Source organism: Lissotriton helveticus, chromosome 4_1 (genome assembly GCF_964261635.1).
Source record: "Lissotriton helveticus chromosome 4_1, aLisHel1.1, whole genome shotgun sequence".
Classification (NCBI taxonomy): domain Eukaryota; kingdom Metazoa; phylum Chordata; class Amphibia; order Caudata; family Salamandridae; genus Lissotriton; species Lissotriton helveticus.
The window spans coordinates 1,476,141,764-1,476,167,890 of record NC_136063.1 but is presented as its reverse complement, the minus strand read 5'-3'; the positions used below and the strand labels follow the sequence as shown (position 1 = coordinate 1,476,167,890).

The window sequence follows — 26,127 nt, the reverse complement described above, 5'->3', positions numbered from 1 at the left end:
CTGCATCAGAAGGCGTAGAACAAAAGGAATGGGTATCAGCATACAAGAATGGTGCTTGCATGTGGCTCTGCTCCATCACTTCCAGGACAGTTTGGATCAGCGCAGGGCTGCACACCACTTAGCGGTGCATATCAGTACTGCTATGTGAAATATTTCTGGGCTCAGTCTGGCGCATGGGAAGTAAACACAAAGATGATGGACGGAGCGCTGAAATTTTCAGACACTCACTCCCCACAAACAGATCTTGGTTGAATCCATCATTGTTATTTAGCTCACTTCGCCACACCAGTTCATCAGTCTTGACCCTGTGCCTCATGGGAACAGTCCTGCCCGAACTGCCAAGCCAGTTCTTCTCTTGTCGGGGAAACAAGCATCCTGGGAACAGTTTCAGGGTAACACCCCTTATCAGCCAGACTAGCTTGAATCCAGTTGCAAAGCGAGCATGGGAAGTATTCTAAGGTAAAGAATCTAGGGTTAGAAGTATCCATTAGAAATGGTGCGCTGAAGGTGGCAATAGGAAACTCCAGACACTCTGGTGGAGATATCTAATGGGGAAAGGAATGCAGAGGATGGAAGACCACCACTGAGGATGGAATGAGACTTCGACCAAGTATCCTGGGTAAAAGTTTTAGTACTGTTTAGAAAACAAAAAACAGCTGCTGGAACAGCATGTTCAACACTACCCTTAATAGCGATCTATTTTATCATACCCCTGATAAAGAAACAGCGTCTGAAAGATTTTTTTATCTGGATTTCCACCACCCTTGACAAGATTGCCCCCTGTAATACCAGCAATACTCACCATAATACTCTGACTAATGGTGCTCCTCAGCACTTAGGAAAACAAAATGCCAGTATTAGGCCCTAGATCGTCAATGGAGATGCTCATACTCTGATATGGCAGACTACAATCACACTTTATCAATGTTCTTTGAGAGCAGTGCATCAGGCATATTACTGTAAAAATGTTGTCAGGAATACGTTCACTATTATTAAATAATTCCTTCGCCATACGTCTTATGACACAATTCCTCCTACCCAAGAGTCGTGCGTCATGCTTCCTAAACACTTCATGGACAAAATTAGTACTATTCAAAACAATTTTGATCCTCAACTTTGGCTGAACTCTTTAGACTTTTTTTAGTTCAAATCCAATGGGCCAAATGGAGCCTCTCTAACCAAATTCTCCTATATATCCACTGAACAGACTACTTCCCAACCCCATTAAATCAGGGTCCCCCATAGAAACCTGCCCTCTGGGTGTTTTTTCTGGAATTAACAACACAGGCCCAGTTTTACCAACTCTGCATCAAAACCTTACCTTCCCAAATCTTGGAAACAAGCAGTGGTTGTATGGCTTTTGAAGAAAAATCAGCCTACCCACTGGATCCTACTAACTACTGCCCTATCGCGCTTCTTCCTCTACCATACAAACTAGAAGAAAAGACTGCAAATAAACAGCTCACAGACTATCATGAAACTAACCTCCTATTGGATCCTCACTCTCCTGATTCAGAACTGCCTACAGCAAAGAGTTTGCCTTTCCAGCTACCTGGACGAACTGTGCATGATCGTTCTCCATCTCTTTGGGTGACTTTCAATACCGTATCCCACTCTATCCTACTTATCTCACATTCTCATGAGATTATTCATTGCTGGTATCTGTTCATCTCTGGCACCCATCTTCTCTTACCTATATTAAAAGCGAATTGTCTATTTGCCCCCACCCCCTACCAGTCTCTGTGTAGGCAGGAAATTATTGAAAATACTACCATTGTTCACAAGGCTTCAACTCGTGTACATTGGTTGCTAGTCACTTCTCCCAGATGCAGGGGCTGACCTTAAATAAGAGGCTCTGTTTAGCTCTCAAATTTTCAGGTCTTGTATAAAGGCGATCTGTATTCCGTACTCTGTGACCCAAGATGAGACCTGCAAAAATGTGGGACATTTAACACTCTTTCTTATTGAATCCTCTTCACCCCTCTCTTGGATTGATTTCAGACAGGGTCGTACAAGGAACCCAAAGCAGCCCCGTCAAATTTTGTCAGACCAGGCCCCATACGGTGCATTGCAACCTAGCCTGACTACAAATAAGGGTTATGGGGTGTTCTCCCTCAAGAAAAGTTGGGAAACACATTTTTCATTACATACTCACTTGTATTTGCTTTTAAAGCATTGTACATGTTGACCTTACCGTGCACCAGGTTTCGACAATCTTTGATGGGGTCCTTCAATGATTCCCTCACTATCACCCTCCAACAGTGCCTCTCATTGCTCCATAGCGACTCTCTCACATGTATTTATTTATTTTTTATAGCACCTCTCATACCAGTGTAGGGTGTCCGAGCACTTTACACCCCAAAGACATACAGAGACAATTAATCATACAGGTGCAAAATCAGTTTTTAGAAAATGTTACATAAGGTAAAGCGGACTACAAAGTGTAGGATTCACATGCCATCCATACTAGTAGGCACTTTGTAAGAGTGCTTGGTCTGGAGAAGCACAAACTCAAGATTCAGAACATGGCACAGTGGTTAGGGTTGACATTTTTCATAATAAGAATTTATTTCTACCCAAACAAATCTTTTTTCAGCAACATAAGGATAATGAAAGACTGGGGGGAAACATAACTTTCCAACCTGTACCATGTAGCTTGCAGGTTGTATGACATTACATCGCGTTGTTTTAGCACACAGTTTTTTACTTCGTAGATTTAACTACGCACACATTACAGCATATTTACAATCGCTCACATAAAAAATATAATTACCACACAATCTCCTTCCACGCACACTTTTACTACGCATACCGTTTCTTTTTTATTCAAAAATTCTGTGACTACTTTAAGCGTGCAATTTTGATTGAAGGTAGCCAGTAAGTGTGCCCAGAAGAGGGACTCACCCATACTGCATTCCTTCTAAGAGCTGTCCTCCCACAATGCACTGTCTACAGCGCAATGTCCTGATGCCATTCCAACCAGGAAGCCCGGCCCCAGCCACATCAGTGCCAGCCAGACTGACAAGCCCCTCCTCTCTACAAGTCACATGCTGCCCCAAAAGGTACTTTCAAAACAAGCGAGAATAAGCTTCCAATTAATGTTTTCCAATTGACATTTTCTGAACCTTTTGGGGGTGAACTGTGAACACAACATGATTATTACGCAGTCCTTTAAACCTTTTTAAGCAATGTTGATGGGAAGAGGTGTGGCGCCGCGGCCAGGGCGACTGACGCTGGAATCTGGGGATCACGGTTCGATCCCCGGCGCCGGTGGCAGGTTAGCCCAGCACCATGTGACTCTGGGCAATAGCTTGCTTAATCTTCCCAACGGCCCCCAGCGCCTAGAGACCCTTGCGGGTGATTGTGCGCTTTACAAATGTGGATTTATTTTATTTATGTTATATCAGATCGGCTCAAGGTGTTTCAGGACATTACTGTATACAATACGGCGAGTTACAGATATTAGTGACCAGTGCAACTGTGCCTTTGACGCCTTACAACCATAACAAGGAGTAACAGTTAAAACAGGTTGCACCGGTCAGAATGAAAGGGAGCGCTGGAAGACAATATGGCCAATTTACACCACTGTACCTTTAAGTGCTTTTCACTATGAGAGTCGGAACAGTGCTCGTCAATTACTGGGGCATTTTGAACTATTGTAACCACATTTTCCACAGACCAAAAATGAAATTTCACTGTAGAAGACCTGCCCCTCACATTCTATTCTGAGAATACTTTATCATTAGTACAACACTGCCACCTACTGCTGACCATTATTTGTGTGGTAAATGTAGTACTGTTGAAATGCGTGGTAAAGTCTTGCGTTATAATGACTTGCGTGCCAATAGTCATTCTATTGTAAAAAAATGTGTGGTAAATGTATTGCGATGTTTATTCTTCGGAGTAAAGGCTGTTTCCCAGCTTGCATGCAGCTCTTTGATGGCAGTTCATAGTTCACTGTTCTAGATTACGATTGTAACTTATGAAGTGCAGAGTAACAAAAGAATCCCTGGGAAAAAAGCAGTAACCTACTGAGCAATGCACATAAAATGCTGTTCTTTGAAATGCATAGTACACATTCTTTGCAGCAGGCATATTAATCCTCTGCGTTAACTGCCCCTAGACCAAACTCCCATCTCTCTCCAGCAGGTACATTAATCACAAGAGTTAACGTAAACACTTTTCTTTTAGCCCGAAAACTGCCGAATATACAAGTAACTTTGCAGTGCTTTTTAAACTGCTGCACTGCTACAAAACCGCCCCCGCTACCCTTCTATCCTTCCGGGGAAATGCCCAATGCACAGTACAGCCAGTCCGACCTTGATCTCAGATCATCCGTTTTTTAGGTCTCGCCTGTCGATGCGCATGCGCATCGAGCAAGCGAGACTATAGGGGCTCATCGACTCTTTATCTAACTTGCAAGGAATCGTGGCGATTCCTTGCAGTGCCCGTGACTTTTAAGCTCAATGCGCATGTGCATTGAGCTTAAAAGCGCGTGCACAGCCGCCCGCATTCCTCCGACACCTTTGAAGTGAAGCTTAGCTTCACTTCAAAGGCCCGGCTTCTTCACACCCACATGCCGCTCTGCCCCGCTCCGCCCCCTCCCCTGAGTCATCCTGCCTGCCCCTTCCCGCCGTGTCGCATTTCTCCTCCCCCCTCCCCTCTCTTCCCTCCGTCTTGTTTCTTTTGGCGATGTTCTTGTGTTCAAAAGCGGTCTTCACAAGCCTTTAGCATAAGTACACGGTCTGAATTCCATCGCCGGATCTGAAACGTTGACAGTGTCAGGGGTTAGCTAACACCACTCTCCGTCCGTCTACTAATGGTTATGTAAAACTACAATTTCATTTAATGTATCGCCTCACACAGCAGTCCAGTCCTGCTGTTTCTATACGCTGTAAATCATATGTTACTGTTAACCAGCTTAATAGTAATCGACTCAGGAGAATGGCAGCCAGCCTCGTCAGGATTCGAACTCAGGACTTGCAGATGCACCACATGCTTCAGAACGGGCATTCCCCTCACTGAACATCCCAGAGAGGTTTCGGACCAGTAATCCGTTTGCAACCAACACTCCCACACCGAGTGGTCTTAGTCAAACGTTGTGTAGAATGTCAGCCATGCTTTCTTGTGTAGGTCGGACAGAGGCAGTGAACTGAACCCAGCCCGCCTATCATGAGCATAAGTTGTTGGTACTCTGGTCGGTGCAGTGTTTCTCCTGCGCCCCCCTTCCTAGCTCAGGGTGACGGGGTTAAAGAGCTTCGAGTCGGGCTGAATGCAAGGACTGAACAGGATATTGCGCAGCCTGCTGTTCAGGACGTTTCCTCGGATTCCGCCTTTTGTTTGATTCAGCTGGGCTGAGATTTTCCAGAAGTGTCCCCGACCTTAAGATATCTCTGGGTTGCTGACCCTCCCATTCAAAACATCATTAGCGCTCTGTCGATGCTTAGAGTTCAGTCAGCTGGATTTATTTGCAGTTAGTATTTTATTTATTGAATAACATGTTATTCTCTATTTCTTATGCGGCCTTTGATTCAGGGTTGTAAAATCCTATGCAGGTATAAACGTATTTTCATAATGGCGTTGGGGCTCGTCAGTGAGTGGCACTTGGGTAAAGCGCTGGAAACTGAACAGTACGTAGGTTAAACAAACCTGCTTTTGTAACGCTGCTCCATAGGTATGGGAAGACGTTAAGTACATGTACTTCCGTTCACTGTGATGGGGGTGCTCCAGTGAACGTGCCTCGCATCTAATCGCGTGTTTGTGTCTATCCCACGCAAGGTCTGCCCCATCCATATTTCCATAAACTTGCGGTGTGTCGTCATTTTTCTGGCGTATTGGTACATGGTCGCAGCGTGCGGTTGTGGTCTGCCTCATAGTACTTTGGTGGTGACAGTCACCAAAAGCATGCAACCCTGTCCCTGGTAGCCGCTCCTCCGCACCTAGAAATGACACTTGCGTGAACCTAGAGTGGCTTAGTTTTGGGGAGCGTGACCTGAGCATATGCCAAGCATGCTTGCTGGACCTGAACGAATCCTCGTAAACATGAAACCTTTCCTTCACCGAATTCAGTCAGTAATAGTACTGTGTACATATGTATATAATCTACTTCACTTGTTGCGTCCGATTGTTAGTGACTTTAGATACACGTTATGAGTTGTACCCGTGTGCTGCTAATAAGTTGAACACTGAGACTCTTTCCCACAAGCCTATCCTCAAACTCCCATGATCACTCAACAGCAACACTCCACATCACACCTCGCTTGTTTGAACAAATAAAAATATCCTCAAGCCAGTGTATTTCTTATTTATGCGCCCTCCTTTTTACTTGTTTTGAATCTCCCAAAGGGACAACAATTGAGTGTTATTGTTCTCCTTGTTTTGAATCTCCAAAGGGAACATTTATTGAGTGTTATAGGGGCGTTCCTTTCTAACCTCTGCTACTGCCCTGTGGCTTTTGAAGGAAATGGTGTCTTAACAGTTAAACGAGGCAGACAAGTAGTGAGGCTGTTATTGTATGTACATAACGTGATGTATAGGCTCCGGATGGCAAAACCTAACTTGACCTGAAAATACACCCTGACTTTTGGAAGTTAAATATGTCTGCCGATCAGTTTTATTCCAGGATGCTTGAAACGTAATGCTCCTAATATTTCTAAACTGATGCGTGGGAAGCAGCGTTTGGATCACTTATGTACTTTGCACAGATTACGCTGTCGTATGTGTGCCTTGCCTGCACTTTTAGAGTATTAAAGGGCTAACTAGCTGGCATGTGAGATGCACGTGCAGATCATAGCAGGGGGTCATAGATACTGTAGACAATTTGTAGACAGCCAAGACCCAGGTAGTCCAGTGTTTGGGGATCCAGATTACGACTCAGATCAGTGGCTAAATATGCAGTGAAACCCAAGATAATCGTTAGAAAATGACCATGAAGGCCGATGGGATTAGCAGTGATGGGATAATGGCTTTTCACTTGGAGTTGTTACTGGCCGCAGAGATGCTTAGATAATGAATAAGTCATGTGCCTGTTAGTTTCACCAGGTTCCTTGATGGCTCTCTGTATGTAACCCATTCCTGCAGCTGGATGCTTGTTTATTTACTTCATGGGTGCCCTCGGAATTCTCACTGGCATTGCTATTATAGTCTTCAAAACGAGTTTCACAGGCTCTGCCTGGTTCATAATCTCTTGATTTTTGGCTTGGATATGGGTCCTATATCGTACTCTGAATATGTAATACCAGTGGGTGTGTGTTTGCTTCTAAGTGTCTAAGTAGAAGTCTTCCTGTCCCGTCTCATGCTTTCTAGTTTATCTGTCAATTCAATGTCCCAAAGTTGGTGTGTATGTAAACCAGCACCTCTTTCTTGCTCCCATACCTTTGATACATTTACCTGCAGAGCAGGAGGTTGAGACATGGTGAGATGAAGGTAGAGCGCCGGCGCTGATGCCACAAGCCCCTCTTTTTCTTAAGCGCTTCTGCCTTGTTTTATTTGTAATTCTTTAGCATTGGCTACAGGAAACAAAAATGCTAAACATTTACAAAAAAAACCCATAAACAATTCTAAAAGCACTAAATCTAATGGTGCGAGACCTATTGCATTTCCAATGCTTGTTTCTCTTCTTGACCAATTGCTTCCAACAATAGGGAACCTTCGGGGTGCATTGTGCTTTATAAGGTCCATATTCACCAAGGTGAGCTCAATACAAAATAGCTCTAATCCCACCTTGAAAGAATAGACTTTAAAAAACTAATATGACGCCCAACTTACTATTTCTCAACACAATTCAGGCTATTATATTGGTACACATTCCAATTCCCAGGAGAAGTTCAGATCACCTAGCCATTTTTATGGTCTGGATCGATACATAGTGCAGTCGCCAGATAATTATGTGAGCCTCACTAAATTTGGCAGCCTGGAGTTCGTTTTGACAGTTGTGGAACTCTACAAATAAGTGCTTGCCCTCCAATAAGCTCTGCTCATTTCGTTTATTTATCAAGCTTACGGAGATTGAACTTTCAGTGGCACTCACTTTGACCTGGTGCGGGGTCTCATGTAGGTTTTTGAGACCTTCAAGTTGGAGTGAAGATTCGGCCAAGTAAGACTCCGTTCTACCTTTTTCCCTTGATGGTGTGGTTTGAATGAAGTAGGTGCCTACGGTTAGTGTATTGCATTAACAATCAAGGTTAGGTTACAATGGGAGAAATAACCTAATCATTGCAACCTAACCTTGATTGTTAATGCAATACACTAACCATAGGCACCTAATAACAGGCATGCTTATTTTATGTCCTGCAGATGATCTTTGCATTTCTCTCGAGGTTCGAAACGCCGTCGACACCTCAAAACTTCTCATACACAAACTGTGATGTTATTATCTTCTGTGTAGAGTTGTTACTTGTGATTCGTTTGTCTAGTTTGATGATTGCTTTCATGAAAAACAAAGGCACACTTTTTTATATAGCATCCCGGATTGATACATTTTTTTACTCTTCCTCCTCAAACTATGTTCTGTCTGAAAAACTGTTCATTTCAAATTACTTTCCCCCACTAGAACCCTCACTCTTTCAAACCATCTTTTCATGTACTTTTTGGTCTTTTAAAGTAAGCCTTATGTCGCACATTTTCTGTGTTCTCTACACTGACGTCCTATCGTCTATGGTTTCGGTTTCACTACAGACTGTTTACAGATGTCTTAACTCCCTGTTCCTTCACATTTTTCAATATGGATTATCCCCTACCCACCTGCTCTTAACGGCAACACACTTCTCGTTGTCGCCCTACATTTTGCCATTCCCCTGTGACACTCCATGGTTGAGTTTTTCTTTTACACTATTGGTTCTTAAATAGGGGAATTCCCTTTCTCTTGAAAATCACAGGTGCCCCATCACAGATGTTGCACATGAAGAAAGAACATGATCTCTACGGTTTGTGCTATATTATTATTTTCCTAGAGTTTAGCCCAGCACAGTACTTGGCACCCTTTCCCGGACGTGGAGGGAAGTAGATCGCCTTCAGAGTTCCCACAAAATAAGTGTGCGTTTGCACAGAGGCTCCTGTTTTCCCAATGCAAAATTCACCTTTTTTGAGAACACTGTACATGGAAAACAGAAACCTGATTGGAAAGACACATAGCCTTCTGAAGAGTAAGCCTGGCATCCTGGCCTGCCGCAGCTTTCCAGGAGCACTCCTAGGAACGTTTTGTTAATAGCATAAAGCTGGAAAGTGCATTCGGTTGGAGGAGATGTCTGCCCATCCTCTTCCGACACAATTTTTGAACAGGGCCCATAATGTGCAAGCAAGTATAGCCATTGTTTTCTAGAAGAAGGGATACCAAAGGCAAATATCTCTATCACAGTTAGTATGCAGTTTTAGCGGTCTGTTTGCGGAAGCCGTCTTGTGGACCATACCAACTTACAGTGGGCTTAGAGCCAAACTAAATGGTTACTTATCAGTAGAAGTAGTTTTGCAGCTTGAAGAGTTTTTGGGATTCACATGCTGTGCATTATTCTGCCATCTAGTGGTTGGGTCCGGAATAGTCTGGTTTTTTTTTATTATTATTCTTGCTTGGGGCGTCACTGACTACCAATTTGTGCTAGGTGGATCCCTTGTCGGACGTCATACCAACTTACAGTAGGCTTTGAGCAAAACTGACGCTTACCATTAGTTTGCTTCTTGTCACTCTTATTTGCATACTTTTTTCAATTTGATGGGTTTTCTTCCTCTTCTTGTGTTTGTCACTTCCCTGAAGCATAGCTTCTTTACCATCCTTCTGAATGGAGAACGTGTATCCTTCCACTGCTCCCATTCAGGGAACTACTTTTCTTCTTCTTCTTTTAGCACTCCATGAGAGTGCACATGTGTTATACATCTCGCTCGTTTGCTGTTTCCATCCAATGAAACGGCTCAAATGCTGCCCCATCCCGCCTTGAGTGCATTCACAGCTTTTCTAATTTAGCCTCCCCCCGCTATAGGCTCACCCTAAATCACATCGGTTGCGCTCTTGTCCCCCAACCACTCTCCAGTGCTCCCCCCCCCTACCTGCACCCTTCATTGTTCTCCCACCCATCACAGTCTCAATAAAATGTTTAATGTTGCTTTTTACTTGGGAGTTCCTGGATTCTGCCACCGGATCTGCATTGCAAAATCGGATTTTGTGCAAGCAAATTTTCAGTGTTGTTTAATTTACTGATCCAAGTGGATTGGTAAATGAAAAAATAAATAGAAAATGGCACCTATGTGGTTCCATAGGTGCGCGCATCTATGGGGAAGCATCCACGTGCATACAGCATCTTGCATATGCGTGCATAGGGAAATATGCAACCACTATCAGCAGCTATCTCATCACACCCTTTTTCTTCTATTTCGATGCTGTGTAGTATCAGCAGACACCACTGACAAAACTAATTGGTCAAAAAACAGGTGAACTTGTTTGTCATAGCATGGAAAAGACTAATGACGGAACATGTGATACAGAGCACCTACCACACAAAGGTTAGCACTTTAACATCTTGTCAAGTTCAGTGACCTTACCAGTGGATTATTATTTCCTAAAGTTCAAGGATGTCAAGTGATAATTGAAACTGTGACCCTTTGGAAAATACACGTTTAAAAGAGAAGACACCTACAACAAATAACGTATATAAGCCATGCAGCTCTATAACATCCTTAACATTTTATTGCCTAGATGGCTTGATACAGAACAGCTTACTTTCATTTTGAATTTGGATAAACAACTGAATACAAAGAACAATAGTACCAAAAGGAACATGTGATTCTCTGTTCATGTGGCAATGACCAGTCTTGTGCACAACTCATAGCAGCAGTTTAAGATCCCTTTAGAAAAATATGAACTATTCAACATATTCATCAAAGATTCCTGTTTATTGCATGGGCTGAAATCACAAGGAGCAACGTCCTTCATGAATGGGAGACGGAAAGTGAGGAAATAATCAATATTTAACTGGAATTGGACTTTTACAGAGCCCTCAAATAGAAACCCAATAACAACGGATCACGTGTCATTTTTCATTTTTTTCACAGTCAAGTGCTTAATGTAGTGATTAAATTAACTCAGTTAAAGTACATCATTGAAATAAATTTGCAATTCAGAAAAAGAATTTCAGAAAAAGTGTTTTGTAAAAGCCCTGAGAGAGGAAGATGTAAAGAAATCAAAACAAAAATTATGGAGACAATTAGCCAAACATGCAAACTAATCCTAAGATTCACCCATAGTTTAAATACATAATACATTTCACAGTTTATTATTTGTGGTAGACGGGAGAAGCATTTTTGCAATGAAACCCAGCTAATAATGAATATAACACATGGCAAGACATTATAATCTACCAGAAACAAAGATTAAATAAAGCTTTTAATTAAAAGTGATGATTGCTAGCAGATGTCCCGGACTGGTTGCTGGCAGGGGATTTGCAGCCTTACCTTGCCCAGCATTTACTTTAGAAATGGCTTCCCTTCCACATAATCGGGCAGTGTGGATACATGAAAAATAAATCACGGGATGCATGGATAGAACATGGTTTCGAGAGCAAATAGTAGGGTTCGAAAGGTGTCACTTTTGCTACCTTTTGATCCCTCAGATTTGCTCGCCATTCAAAATAGTTTTGACAAATTCACATTAGCCAAATTACAGTCACGCATATGTAATATTTTTTTAATCTGCACATATTTTGTTTTCCTCAAATAAAAGGGGTTTATTCAATTTTAAAATTAACGTGAAAGGTCGCAGAAAAATTCTGACGAGATTTAGTCTGATGCTACCAATCATCAGATGAATACTCACAAAACTCACAAGGGCCTATGCCTGCCTGTGCGTGAATTTGGTTTTTGTTTGTGGGCACCTGTCTCAGTCAAGATGGTTACCAAGCACACAAAGAACTCAACCATACTATGGCTCCAAATATCATGTTCAACCTCTTACAAGATACAGAAGAAAACAAATGAAACTAAAATGTATAACTACAGTAGGACGCATTCCTTAAAATAGCACTCTGAATATACATAACTGTATGCTTTTATATATGTATATATAAATATATATTTATATATATTATACACATATACACATACGTGCGCACTTATATAAAATTACATGTTCACCAATATAAGCACCTGTCCCCAAAATGTTAGGAAGAAAGTTCTATTTTCATTCATACTTTGTATTTTATTACCAGTAGTACGTTCCTGCTTAACAACTGTGTCAGCAAGAGGATAAGGCATAAGGCATACTGTTTTCCTTTGAAATGGAAGACTGATTTTTTTAATTTGCTGAAACACGTCCACCGGTATGCAGGTCAAAGCTCTTTTTGTGCAGCACCCTCCTGTGTCCTCCTTGTGCATTTTTGAGGACGAGATTGGTGGCGGCAGATAGCACTTGTCCCCTGTCAATTATAGGAGTGCCCCACCATGGTGGCGGCAGATAGCACTTGTCCCCTGTCAATTATAGGAGTGCCCCACCATGCTGAAGGCAGCCTGCACTGCATTTTCCAGTGACTGATGCCCAGGTTTACCAGCAGAAGTACTGCAGCACGAGAACACTTCCAAAAGTGAAGATGACAGTTACAATCTGGGATTGAAGGGCCAAACGCAGAGGATCTGAAAGGCAAATATTGCCGACAGATTGCTGTTGCTGACTCCAGAGACAAGAACTGATGAATTCAAGCATCTTGAACTACTGTCCAGCATAAAGGATAGCATCATTGCTGTAAGCGAAATCTGCTCACAGTCCACTGCGACCTAAAACCGCATCTCGAGAGCACAACAGCGTTCAGCAATTGTTTTTCCTGGTTTTTGGCATTAGCCAGTTTTGCACAATTACTGCACATAAACCACATCTTTAATACCAGGAACTGGAAGAGTGTTCTATTGCACAGCGAACCAAAAGCACTTAGAGAAATGATGCCCTCTTTTGTGTATCTTTCTGGCATTAAAATTTATATAGTTTACTTCCAGTTATTGGCGGTTGTATTCAAGGGCTATTTTTTTCCGGTTCCCAGCTTGAAAAACCAAAAGTGACTAGAACATATGTACATAAACAAGCGTCCGCATACCGACACAAGATGAACATTTTTAATGCTTAAACAAAACGTTCCTCTCTACTAAACCCATTAAAATATTGCTTCTCTTTTAAAAAAATCATTTCTCCTCCAAAAAAAGTAGGATACCAAAAGATTTAATAAAGTAGTAAGGCACTGAGAAAAATCATAGTCTCTTGCATTATTATACTGAAAGGTTGTGGCACAGCCTCTAATCTGCTATACTCTCCAACAGCCAAGGAAATTGATTGCAAAATGGGATCTCCCAAGCACCTTGCTCTCTGGTCTTGTGCCCCATCTTAGGATTTGCTGTGGAGAATACTGATTTCATGCAGGTTCAATCAGCTCCCCATTGTTCGGAAGCCCTGTCTGCAAAGGCGACAATGTGATTAACAGGAGATTTCTCACGCATCACTAGCTATCCCAGAATGGAACTCCGCTGCCTCTTTTGAGCCAAGCTTCCCCCATGCTGCTTTGTCTTTTGTGCTGTCCGCCGCAAACACTCTCTGACTGTCAGTGCCCATGTTGGCCTCTGTGCTACTTGTTTGAGTGTCTGCTTTCTCCTGTGTACATGAGGAGTCTGTTGCGTTCTCCGTTTGACTTCTTTCAGTTGTTGAATAGTTACTAAGGCTGGGGATGGAGTCACACTCGCTCTCGGAGATGGGGTTTGTCCCACTCTGGATAGACTCGTTTTCGCTGTCTTCCTCAAATCGAGAAAGGCCATCCTCTTTATCGTGGCTCTTTGGATCTTTTAGTTTCTGGTGAATACGTTGATGGCGCACCAGGCTGTGTTTCAAAGTGAAGGTCCGTTCACAAGTCTGACACTTGTAAGGTCTTTCACCTATAAAAAAAGATATTAAGAATTAATCATTTTACATGCTTTATCACGCAAAAAACCCAATAAAAGCTTCAGTGACTTGCTTTTGTTTAGCACTACAACCACTCACTCAGCAAGAATATTTTTAAAGGGCGTTTTCAAGAAAGCTCAAGTTTGAATCCATTAGAAAAGCAAGTGAGAGCAAATGCACCAGAAAAAGAATTACAGACATCGTATCTATTGAGTATTTTATTTTTTAACAAATTACCTACAACTTAAGAGTCCAGAACCTCAAATTGTGGACAAGAATTAAAGATTCAATGTCACTAAATTGCTAATGGCTGCTCGTTTGGGCACACCGGCATAAGCAACTCTACGAAAGAACACCTAGTGCAAATTCCTCCACTACTAAAATATATCATCTCCAGAGCCTTCACATTATACATTCTGAAAGATACCGTACTAGAAAAGTTGGCTGCGATAAAAAAAAAAAAGTATTTTCTCAAACGTTGATTTATATGCAAATATGTTTTCATTTGTTGGATTTCCATTTATTTAAGTACTTTGTCTTTTGTTCGATCTGACTGTTTTGACTTCTGCTTGACTTTTTTCTCAATTTTATCACACTTTCTTCAACACAAGCTCATTGTGTTCCTTTGCTGGCGATCTAGGACAGACTAGATAATAAGTTGCAGTGAAAATGATTAACTAAATTATGGAAACCACATTATGCCAGTACTCTGTTAGGAAGACATCCTCACTATACAGCAGACCCAAAACAGTGCACTACGTTTAGTTCTCAAGATGAGGAGTCCAACAGGTCGCAGCACTGGCTCTCAATTGAAAATTATTTGGTTTAAGCTGCAAAGTTTAAAAAATGTATTCACAGAACAGCTTCACCAAATCTGCGGGATAAGGTCTCCCTCTTTATTTCGGTAAGGACATGGAGGTGAGGCAACCAGGCTATGCCGACAATTCCAAACACCCACTTCAGATGGAGAGGCAGTCAAAGATTCTTGGTTTTAGGCTAGATCTTAAACCTTGCTTCTAGAAGTCTAAATTAAATTCAACGTAATTAATTTTAGGAAAGCAGCCAAAACACATCTGTTTCCCCCTTCCTAGTTCAGTGAAGTGACATGTTTGATTGACATGCCAGTGTTGTGCACAGATACAGTGCATAAATAAAATAAGTAAAGAGCGAACAAGAATAGGGTGCATCTTGCCTCCCTACCCCCCTGAAGCCTGTAGAAGCTAATAAACTGCATGTCTGGAATACTGTAGTTTTAGGTTGGCATCCAATGGTAATTTAATTCCATTTGGAAACAGTGCTCAGATAAAAAACTGAATTGCCATTTGCACATTAATTTTTGTTTTTTTGTGGAAGGAGTGCACTATATAGAATGATCTAGAGAAATGTTGCGTGTATAAAGCATGACCGGAAAACATTCTGAATAAACATTAGCTCGTTTCACTTTACAACCTAATTAATCCCATCAAATACATAGACCACAATAAAAAAAACACTATTTAAAAATTCCTCTGCTACGGCAGACAAGTCTTACTGCGCAATTGATAATAACCACGTGGCTGCATTAAAAAATAACAAATGTTAAACTCTCCCCCTTGTCCTGGGATTTTTCTTGTTACCTGTATGTGAGCGCATGTGCCGTGTCAGATCCTGCAAAGACCAGAAGCGCTTGTTGCACACAGTGCATATTTTCTTCCTTTTGTCTGCCTTCATGGTCCCCTTAGCACCATTCGACTTTAGCTCTTTATCGTCATCACTCTTTTCAGACGTTCGTCGCTCCGAGCTCTCCCCGTCGGAGAAGTTTTCACTTTCCTCGTTCTCCTTCATGGTTGGCTCACAGTCCCCTGACAACTCTTCCACCTTCAGGTCTAAAGGGCTTGCTTCTTCTGGCTTAACTTGACTAGTGCTCCCATCATTCAGGGGTGCATGAGTCTGCACACTTTTGTCTTCATCCTCACTACTCTTTGCATCCTTTTTGCTGTCACTCAAGTGCACCTTTTTGTGTCGACCAAGGGTAGCAGCAAATTTGAAGCACTTGCCACAGAATTCACAAACATTTTTCTTCTCTTTCTGAGAGACGCTCCGTGCACTTGGGTGGTTACCAGCCAGTTTGAAGTCCATCAGCTTGCTGGCAAAATTGAAGTCAAGACTTTTGTTGCTGACTGAGTCTTCCTCTGCTTCATCTTTGCAATCATCCATCTGCTCTCTTGTGCCATCCATGCCTCTGTCAGGAGAGTTCCTGTTGGGCCTTGACTCGCTTGCCAACAGCTCTGGCACTTCTGGTTGATTGTTGTCGGTGCATGTCAAGTCTAGTAGATCATTCCCAGGAGGAAGACCCTCTGCATCAGAGTGGCTGTCTGTATGCAAAAAAGAGAAGCCGTTTCAATTGGTCACAATATACCAAAAAACAAAGAAACAAGATTTAGGCTGAAAATCCTTAATTTCATTATGTGTTCTCAAGGTTTCCACTCAGAGGGGGACAGCACTGAAAACTATTGTACAGCTAGTAGGTGCCTCCCTCCACCAAGCGCCCTGTGGTGTTTAATGAGTCTTTGCTAAGGGTATTCTCCCACAGCCTTGTACAACCAGGAGCAACTTCCTGCACGACGACTCTGAACAGCACCCTGAAAAAAGTCTGTACTAGTCAGATGACTGCCCAGCCCACACTCTACATTAGGTATTCTGCAGTAGGTTGGGGGGAATGCTGCCTCTTGACTCATTTATATTGAGGAGTCTTGCAGGAAGCCTTGCTTGGAGTTTCATGGCAGCAAGTACTGTCAATGAGAGATGTGGTTGGGGGGGATTCAAAGCTACCCTAAAAGTTTGGGGAAGGGAAGCAACTCTAAATGTTCTTTTTCAATAGCTATGAACTACTTTGAACTGCCCTGCTTTGTATCATGAAATCCTTTGGCAGACTATCTAATGCCATCTTAAAGAATCCTATAAATATTGTTTAACGAGTCACTTTTAATGTCTTTCAAAGTTTGATAAATGCAGCTTAACACCTACATAAATTAGTATTTCACCTCTGGTTATTTCCTTTGTTTAGTAGAAGGTGAAAGATGAGCGAGGTCCCCAAAACCACTTATAGCCTATGTGTCCTCAAGGAGCTGTGTTGTAAAAAACTAGCGAGGGGAAGTGTAAACAACAGATCATTAAAAACACCCAAATTAATTATACTCTTTTTAAATACATCAACCTGTCAATTGCATTAAAACCCAACATATTCAAAGTGTGCTCTAAAAAGACAAATTTTGTACGTTCATCTATTACCCTTCTTTATAGAGCCTTGGTCAAGAGTCCAGAGTACAGTACCCAAAAAAGGGCAACCGTCATCTATTACTTCATGGAGTAAATGGAGCTTTACTGTGTTAAAAAGCGTTTTTAGCAGAGTGTGTTAAAAGCAAAGGGCAGCCTGAATAGCAAAACCCATTTACAGAAAGGTTTAAGTGCACGTAAAGCTGTGATGATTTACTGCCAAACCATTGATATTTGGATGGCATGAGTGACATTTTGGGGGCAAAAGAAATAAACGTTTGGAGCCCAAACTAGGGTAATTTATTTGAAAAATATCCTACACATGCAAAGACTGTAAATCACAGGATTCTGTGGGCTCTGGGAACCCGTCACACAATCCTGTTCTTGAGGAGATCATTAAAGCCCCTGGTGATTTTCTGCAAACTTCTAATGGCCTTGTAACACCTCGCACAATATTTCTATTTAGAGCAGCGCGTTTGACATGGTAATACTAAGTGATGCTGAATGCATAATCTCTGCAAATCATTCATATGAAAATAATAAAACACAAGCATGTGGGAATAGTAGAACTCTCAATTTTCCAGCGAAAGAGTGGCAAAACCCTACCAAACGTATGTGACACAAGCTACATGTGAAATCAGTATGTGGGCAATTCATTTTACTGTCAACATTGACCAATTAACTGTGAACTGGAACTTCCAAAAACAGTAGCATGAAATTCCATGTTATAAAGCACAGTGATATTCCGTAACCCCACCAGAAACGAAACCCAGATATTAGAAGAAAACCATCTCAACTAATCTCCTGTCTTAGATTGAATACATTTATTACGTGTGTGTCAGCAGCGCTTAACTAAGGAATAGTTTTAAAAAAGCTCTTCAGAAGCCTCCATAATAACACAAAACATCTAAAGGCTAATCACCCCTCAACATCATCTAGTCCCCCTACTCTGGGTGGCCCTCTTTGCCAAGGCTTCAGTCCTTGATCTTCAAAGCACTTGTTCAATTCATTCACTGTAAACAGATTACCTAAATCAGCCCACTTTACAGATGATAGATCAAAACCATTAGTAAATTACCCAACAGCAATATATCAGCGATATGAAGCTAGTTCATAAAAAGACACCAGCCACTTCTTAACCGAAATTCTGACAGTAGTCAATGATAGACTGGAGTGGATCAAGCGCCAAAAAGAGTAATTGGATCACCATACCCAGTGCCTAGTTGCATAGAAGAAATTTGTAGAGGATGCCGGGGATTGGTGAGAAATTGATGTTACTAAGGCTTAACGCCTCAAGGGGATCTTATTGGAACTTTGGAGTTGTATTCCTGTGCAGATCTCTGCTTTATTAACAGAAATGCCATCTTGAAGATTCTGTAGCACTTCTCAATGTGCACTGTATGTCTCTGATGCTCATCAGATCCTTTAGCAATCGAGCATCACTTTAATGCACTGGGGATGACCATGTTTGTTAAAGCAAATCCTAAAGAAAAATATAGATGCTCCAGAAAAATACTATGGAATATATCTAAGGAAACAGATCAAGAATAGTTGACTTAGCAGCAAGATGCTGTCTTTCCATCCTCTTCTAGACTAGAAAAGAGATGATTAGTAAGGGAAACAACAGTCCCTAAAGAAGTCACTTCTGTGGCCATGAGCTTCAACGTAGAGCAGAACAGCCACATGGCATGAACACCTTCATGACAATTAAAAATGAATTCTGGAGGCCAGTGAAAAGTCAAACAAACCGACACAAAGAAGCAACTCGCCATGGGGAGCACTGAACAATTGAATAGATAGATTAAGATGCAATCAAAACTGAGGTAGGAATGACAATAGGAGACAAAACGAGATGCAAAGAAGCAAACGATAAAGGGTAACAAGTTGAAAACACAGGAACCATGTGTTATTGGGGGATGCCAAGAAAGGGAGAAGAGAAAAAAAGGTTGCACGGTCTGTAATATTCAACTCTGAATTTTAAGAGTATAAGCATTTTTAGATGACAAGAGCTAACAGAAAAAAAGTGTGTAAATCCTCATTGTGTAGGGGTTTGTTGTATTAGTTTTGCGTTCTACATAAAAGAAGGGTTCTTGGGGGAGTTCGTGTGATACTGTTATTATGGCAAATTCCAAAATAAACAAAGTCAGCGTGACAAAATCAGGCTGATGAAACTTCATTTCTGAGAACTGCTACAATGATTGATTACTTTTACACAAAAATAGAATGTTTTTGTGGGGAAAGTACACCATGCTTAGGATTGAATCACAGGTCCAGGGAAAAATGCGTATTACAATTCCGAATACAAAATTAATTTTAGTAATAAACAATAAAAAGGAGAGTGGTGGTGCATTAATCTTTATTTTATGTCTACCTTGTCCCAATAGTACAAGAGATGAGGACACAGAGAAAAAAGAAGCGAAGAACGAAGTTAAGGTAAGAAGGAAAAAGTTGTGGGAATGTGGGGAGGGGGTGGGGGTGGTTCGAGGTTAACGGGGGAGCCCTCCGTTTAAAACAGGGTAAAACAAACTAAACAGAAGAAAATAATTTTTCTCCAAGGAAGACTTTCACCAGGATTGTTTCGTCAATCCGGGGACAGCCATTCTTGAAGAAAAATGTGTTCAATAATTTTATGAAAGAGATTAGTTAGAACCAGTTTCTTTAGCTAAGATTTTCGTTAGTTTCACTCCGAGCAGTTCCGGCCAACCAGATAGTAATGAATACAAATATTTCCAACTATGCACTGTTTTGTAAAAACACTTTTGTTCCTGCCTGAGCCTTGCATTCACAAACATGAACTCAATTGTCCCAATTCAAACCATCATTGGAATATCGCAGAAAAGCCTCCTATATCGTTACATTTGAGCAGTTATGCCCAGGACAGTTTGACCGATAAGCCCTCTTCCCTTTCCCATTAGTTCCCCGTACCATAGTAATATGTGATTTACCCTCTGCTCTTCAGAAGTACCTGAACCGATGTTTGCACAAAAAATACTGCCGATGTCAGGATTTACTGTACTATGTAATTGTATGACATGTGCGGTCTTCGTCCACGGCCCATCTTCAATGCCCTCCAATATTATTCTGCCCACTACACAAATCCTCTCCCTTCCCCGTTCCGAAAGATATGAGATGTTACTTCTACTCTTTATATCTGACCCAACTTATGCACTAAAAATACTGTTGCTATCATGAAGCACAGTAGTTCGTAAGTGAATGCAAGGGCTTGGCTATCAATACTGGAGCAGGTACAGTGACGGCAAGCCCACGGGTACCAAGAGCCCACTGCTGCTGAATTGAGGCTGTATTTTACTTTGCAACTTGCGGTACAATGAGCCCATTTTACTTACTTGCATTAGGGCCCATGACACCACAGCTACACCACTGAGTAATGGTCAATTGTGGTCTTCAAGGCCCTCAAATAGTGCTTAGCCCACCTTGAGTGACTGCCCTTTAAAGTGCCTAGTAAAATGTTTATCTGTTAAAGTAACCCTGGTAGCAAGTGTGTGCAGTAACAGATTTCCAAATGTAATCTGTACAGTGATCTTCTTAGTGCAGCTTTCTCCCAAGAAGAGATGTGTAATCCAAATAAAAAAGTGACAATTTATGTCCAGAAGAGTCGTGGGTGTTAGATTTTATTACTTGATTTCAGGAGAAATAACCAATAAAGACAAACCTTATCTTAGGTGATTCTCATAAAGATGATGAAAAAGTAAAGTCCCAGAGCAAAAACTTGCAGCTCATACATGAGCAAAGGAAGAGGTGATCACGCTTAAAGGAGACTGAAACCACGGTTTCTTACATCACCTGCTGGTATTGTAGCTGGTGCTTACTGCCTCTGTGGCCGCTGAAGTGCTTACACACAGGGGTAGCGCGCTACACTGTGCGTGTGGGGTGTATATTGTTGGGAGAGCATTGTTTTTGTATGGAGCTCATGTGGGAAACCTTTCAGATCATGTGCGAGTGACCAGTGGTGCTCTTTTCTTAGGACATTGACAGCATGCTTAACAGAATGATGGGTGAGGGGTATGAAAGATAAATGCAAGTTTACGGTTTATAATGTGGTGGCTTTGTGGTTACATCTTAGATGCATGTGATAGAAGAGAGGTGCACAAGGAGAGGTTCAGTTGCTGTTAAACGGTCTCCGTTATTCAACATAAATCTTAAGCACAAAAGGTTTTTCTACATTTTTTTCAATACACAAAATATTTATAAAAAAACAAAAACCTCCACATTTAAAACATAACAGAAGACCAAACCCCAAATTCCATTGAATGCGATTTATGCAGATGCGCAAAATCGCCTTTTCTGAGCTACATACTATGCTGATTTTTCAGAGCAAAGATTTAACGACAGTCACCAAATGAGTAAGCCATGGTCTTCGCTGCTTTAACTGCCCGATGAATAGTTTACTTTTGGGATCAGAATGGGGGTTTTCAATACAGGTTACATTTAGGATACCGAACAAAGGTTGCTAGTGGAAGCAAGAATCCAGAGAGGATCATCGGAGATTGAAAAACTGTTACACTGGATAGCAAATGCACATCAATCAAAAACTAATGGTCTCCTTAATCATGGTCAATCTGATAATAACATTTGAGAAAAAAACATAGGAGCATGTCTGTACATTCCAAAAAAACAAACCGTACCAACAAGCTTTCCTAATAGGACTCATATCACTGAACAAAGTGACAGGAAAACGGATTACGATCAAAACCACATTGTGAACAGGAGCTCAATGCGATTGGCACACAAAGCAGCTTCACGATATCTTTCTGCACCTGCACTAACTTGGTAACTTTGTATTAGTGCACAAGCTGCAGAATGCAGTTTGGAAACTCGGAGTAGCCACAACAGCAGCTCATGGTGTATTTGAAAGCTGCAAATTTAACAAGTGATGTAGAAGGAACAATTTCAACAATATTGCAATAATGCCCACGGTACAAGATACTGAATCCATTCCCTAAAAACCCAACCAAAAAATACTGCCTCCTACTGTGCCTGGGTGGATACAAGTGCCCAGAAAACGGTCCTCATATCTTAAAACAGACTTACAATTAATCTATGTAAAAGTAAAGAGTCAAGGTGGTAGGTCTGATGCTGAGACTCATCTTAAGCAACTAAACACCATCTCGAAGCATGAAAGTAATTCTTAACAACAGTTATAAGAAAGGATATGTGTAACCCCATATGCTGTCAAATGTTTAGTACAGGTGGGGCCCAACCTTTGGCGGAACTAGGTCATGACCACTCTATGGTCCTGCTCAGCATAGCTACTTAAAAGACCAACATTCGAGCCTCTTCTCTGAAAGACCTCAGTTTTGAAGCACAGAGTGTAGAGCCAGGAACAGTGACAAAACATAAGATGGAGGACCTCGAAAAGGAGTGACAAGAAGGAAAGGCAGGAGGAAAGAAGTGAGGACAAAAGCATAGGAGGGAAGGATAGTCAGACAGATCAATAGGGAAAACCTTAACATAAAGATCGATAAACCCTGCTCGTACAGACTGTTGCTACATAGCTTTGCATCAGAGAAGACTTCACTCCTTTGTTGCCGTTTAAAGACAGAGTGAACTGGGGAGAAGTACCCCCTTTCCATTCCTCCATGCCATCCTATTAAGTGTAGCAGGACAAACAGTGACATGTAAGGGTGCGTGTATGAGTGCTTGAGGGAGATACACATGTATTGCAAACAGTAAACAATAATGAACATAATGAAAAATTTAGCTATAGCCAACACAAGTGTCCTATCATGAGCCTCATCAATGTACAGGCTTATTACACACTGCAGCATGCACATTTACTACCCAACTCACTGCCAGTGACCTACACCAGGTCTAAACTCTGCGACGAGATGTTAGGTGTTTTTCTGGCGTGCGAAGCCAGCACTTGAACCTGCATCAGGTTCACTGATTATGTTGTCTGATAGTCTGAACACACTGAAAGAACTACCTGTGCTATCCTGAGATCCATCATCACTTTCGTTAGACTGAGGGAGGAGACCATTTCTTCTTAAGGAGAGGTTGGCAACTCCGTGAATGCGCAAGAGGTGGCGTTCGCAGTTAGATTTGGTAGAAAAGTAGGCCTCGCATTTTGCGCAGGGATAGGGCTTCTGACCTGAAGCAAAAAAAAAAAAAAAAAAGTTTATCTATCTGATGTTAAACTGTTTTAACATACATCTTGGTCAATGTCTAAAACTTGGTGATTTAATTGCTTTCCCCATGAAACTATTCCACCAGAAAGACACGTCAAAGAATTAAAAGAAAAACTAGAACTGAAATGTCACACAATAAGGCATGCAGTAGGCGCAAGTAGAGTCGATGGGACCTCAAACTAATTCCTTGATTTTTACTTGTTCTTCATAAATGGTGATAGACAATATAAAAATTAAAGATGTTTACTGGCGACTACAGACACATTGACTCAAAGACATTTCAGCTGTGAGGAACATGGATTTATTCCACCAAATGCAACCATTACAGAAGTCTGAGACAACCGTTCTGAAAGCTTTACAATCTTATATAAAAGAAAACAAACAATGTGGTGGATAAAGAGGTTGAATTAACCACAACCTCTTGGCATTGTGCTGCCTAGCATTCCACTTCATCGTTTTTTTAACTGGATGGGCTTTACAGACATGAACTATAAATATGCAAATCAGCATTGTCCTGTTCCAAAAGGAAGAGTTCAATGCGACCTGTCTGATCACATCTTCGCTAAAAGAGTGCAGAGCAAAGACAGATTTGCTCATATAGTTTTTCTCTATCTGGTTGGCACAGTGATAAAAAAAACTAAATAGAATGTATTTGAAAAGTTATATAGCGCTGGCTAGATGCCACCCAGAGCAATGCCAGTGGTTATGATTGATTCTAGCAATCTGCCCACCACATTTTTGACCTTCCCCCAAGGTTGGGTATGCCCATGCAGAGACCGTCTACAGCAGAGTCAAGCGAAGCCATGTGCAAGCAAATCCATGCAGAAAAACATGCAGTGTCAAAGAAAGAAAAATCGTCTTGCATTTGGGAGTCAAAATACTTACAAACCCTGAGTGTGAACTGTTTACCAAGGTACTAATATTGGTTAATCTCGTCAACCTACAACGTTGCAAGTTTGTCCAATAAAAATATTATAGGTCATCTGCGAACAGGGCTGTCTTTAGCACAGCGACTCAGCCGTGGTGCACCATACATCATAATTAAAGTGATGCCACCAAGAATTTCAAAATATGCATTGAACATCACACAAGCATGTCACTGTGTGATAGATGAAACACTGCGCCATAGATGAATGACAAGAATTTAATGCGACTGTATGATGAATAAGGAGAGACACAAAATGTCATTCGCTGTTACAAACTAGAAAGAAATAACAAAGACATCTAGATAGTCCCTCAATTTGAACAGAAATACAGCATTAATAGGAAAAAAGTAATACATTGGGTCATGGGGTGGATGATCAATGTCTTCTAGACTGCTCAATTCTCTGGTACAGGAAAGAAAGAAGCAGATGGCCAGCATTTCCTATGAGACTCCTTTGAGCCTACCTGCCTGCCTGCCTCTTCCAGGGATCCAAAGTCTATGATGTTGTTCCTATTAAATCCATATGTAACGGATTCTCATCGGACTCATAGACCAGAGCGCATTCAGATGTCTCATGAAACGCTGTGCACATGGTGTCCATTTTGACCCTGTACTTGTCATTGTGTATGGAGAACGAAGTGTCTACGAAAGAACGTATAAGATACTCGGGTATGGTCTGCTGCCTTTGATATTCCAATGTGTTGCATTACGTAGTTAATTTTAACGCGAGTATTAATAACTAAAAGAACTACTACTGATGCGTCTGTATAAATGGGGAAACTTCCGGATTTAAAAAGTATACATTCCACTTCATTCTGGTCCCAAGCGCACTACGCACATTACTCCTGCACAGATGTTTTTTTATAGGCTCACAACACAACAAATAATTAAGTTCAAGATACCAAGCATTGTGCTCAAGATCATTCATGGTTAATCATCATGTTAACTCATCAATTCGCTATTGCAAGAATGACCGACCAGACGCTTAAGGTAAGCTACCAAAAGACCAGGACCTGGACACTCTAGAAGGTAGAAAAGCTCTTTAGGTTGTGCCGCAGATCATTCGTTTTTGACGCTTCCTCCCTCTGGAACATGCTTAATTTACCCCTGTGCCTTGAACACCATCTTCTGAAATTCAGAAAAAGCCTGAAGCATCTCTGAAGACTCTCTTCAGAGATGGAGACACAGCAAACCTTCAGACCTCAAGTAATGCAATTCAAAGAGGCCTTGCATGCTCTTCTCCCACACTCTTGCACAAGCCCCTATAACAGTTATATTCCCCATCATTGGCATGACAAGCCATCTACCACCTTCTCTGGAAAGCCCTTCTGCACCTCCTTAAATGTACTCCAAAGCAGCATGCTAAAGTTTCTCCAGAAATATAGCTGGTAATTGTGCATTTAACGGTCTATCATATCCAACTGCATTAAGACTGATCTATCTATTTTTATTTTATTTTTTTAAAGGCTCTTTCCTAAGCATGTTTGCCAAAAACATATGCAGGGAAAAAACATAACAAAAGGTATTTAGTGTAACCCAAATTAAAAGTATATTACGTGATAGATTCTCATTACAAATGCATATGGCACAATTCTGTCAACCTGAGCTCAAAAAAAATTACAAAAATATATATTAATCTTCTGTTTACTGATTTTTAGATATTACATTCCTTGGGAACACTGTGAGGAAAGTGACAATAGAAAACATCTCCTTGGTAGAAGGTAAAATTCCCAACTTGCTTAATGGTTGAATTTTGAACTATCCAAAATACAATAAAGTATTAGTTCTACAGAATCACTTCATAGTGTTATTCTCCCAACAACGTTTGGTAGTAGGACAAGTGCACAGAGTTAATAATTTACTAGGGTGCACGAGTTGCACAGCTTACTTTTGGGTCA

General features: G+C 41.3%; 1 protein-coding gene across 8 annotated transcripts in view; it reads right to left on the bottom strand.

Moving 5' to 3' along the window:
• Positions 1-12,166: 12,166 nt before the first annotated feature.
• RREB1 (ras responsive element binding protein 1) overlaps positions 12,167-26,127 on the bottom strand; it is a 181,847-nt gene continuing 167,886 nt past the window's right edge. For 5 of the 8 annotated variants that reach the window (XM_078688058.1, XM_078688061.1, XM_078688059.1 and 2 more), the window contains 3 exons: positions 23,103-23,267; positions 15,517-16,254; positions 13,321-13,893 (listed from right to left, as the gene is read on the bottom strand). In XM_078688058.1, the coding sequence (XP_078544184.1) occupies positions 13,457-13,893; positions 15,517-16,254; positions 23,103-23,267 (1,340 nt within the window). In that variant the 3' untranslated portion in view covers positions 13,321-13,456. Of the gene's footprint in view, positions 13,894-15,516; positions 16,255-23,102; positions 23,268-26,127 lie in introns of all 8 variants that reach the window. The other 3 variants (XM_078688063.1, XM_078688064.1, XM_078688065.1) reach the window with 3 other exon arrangements.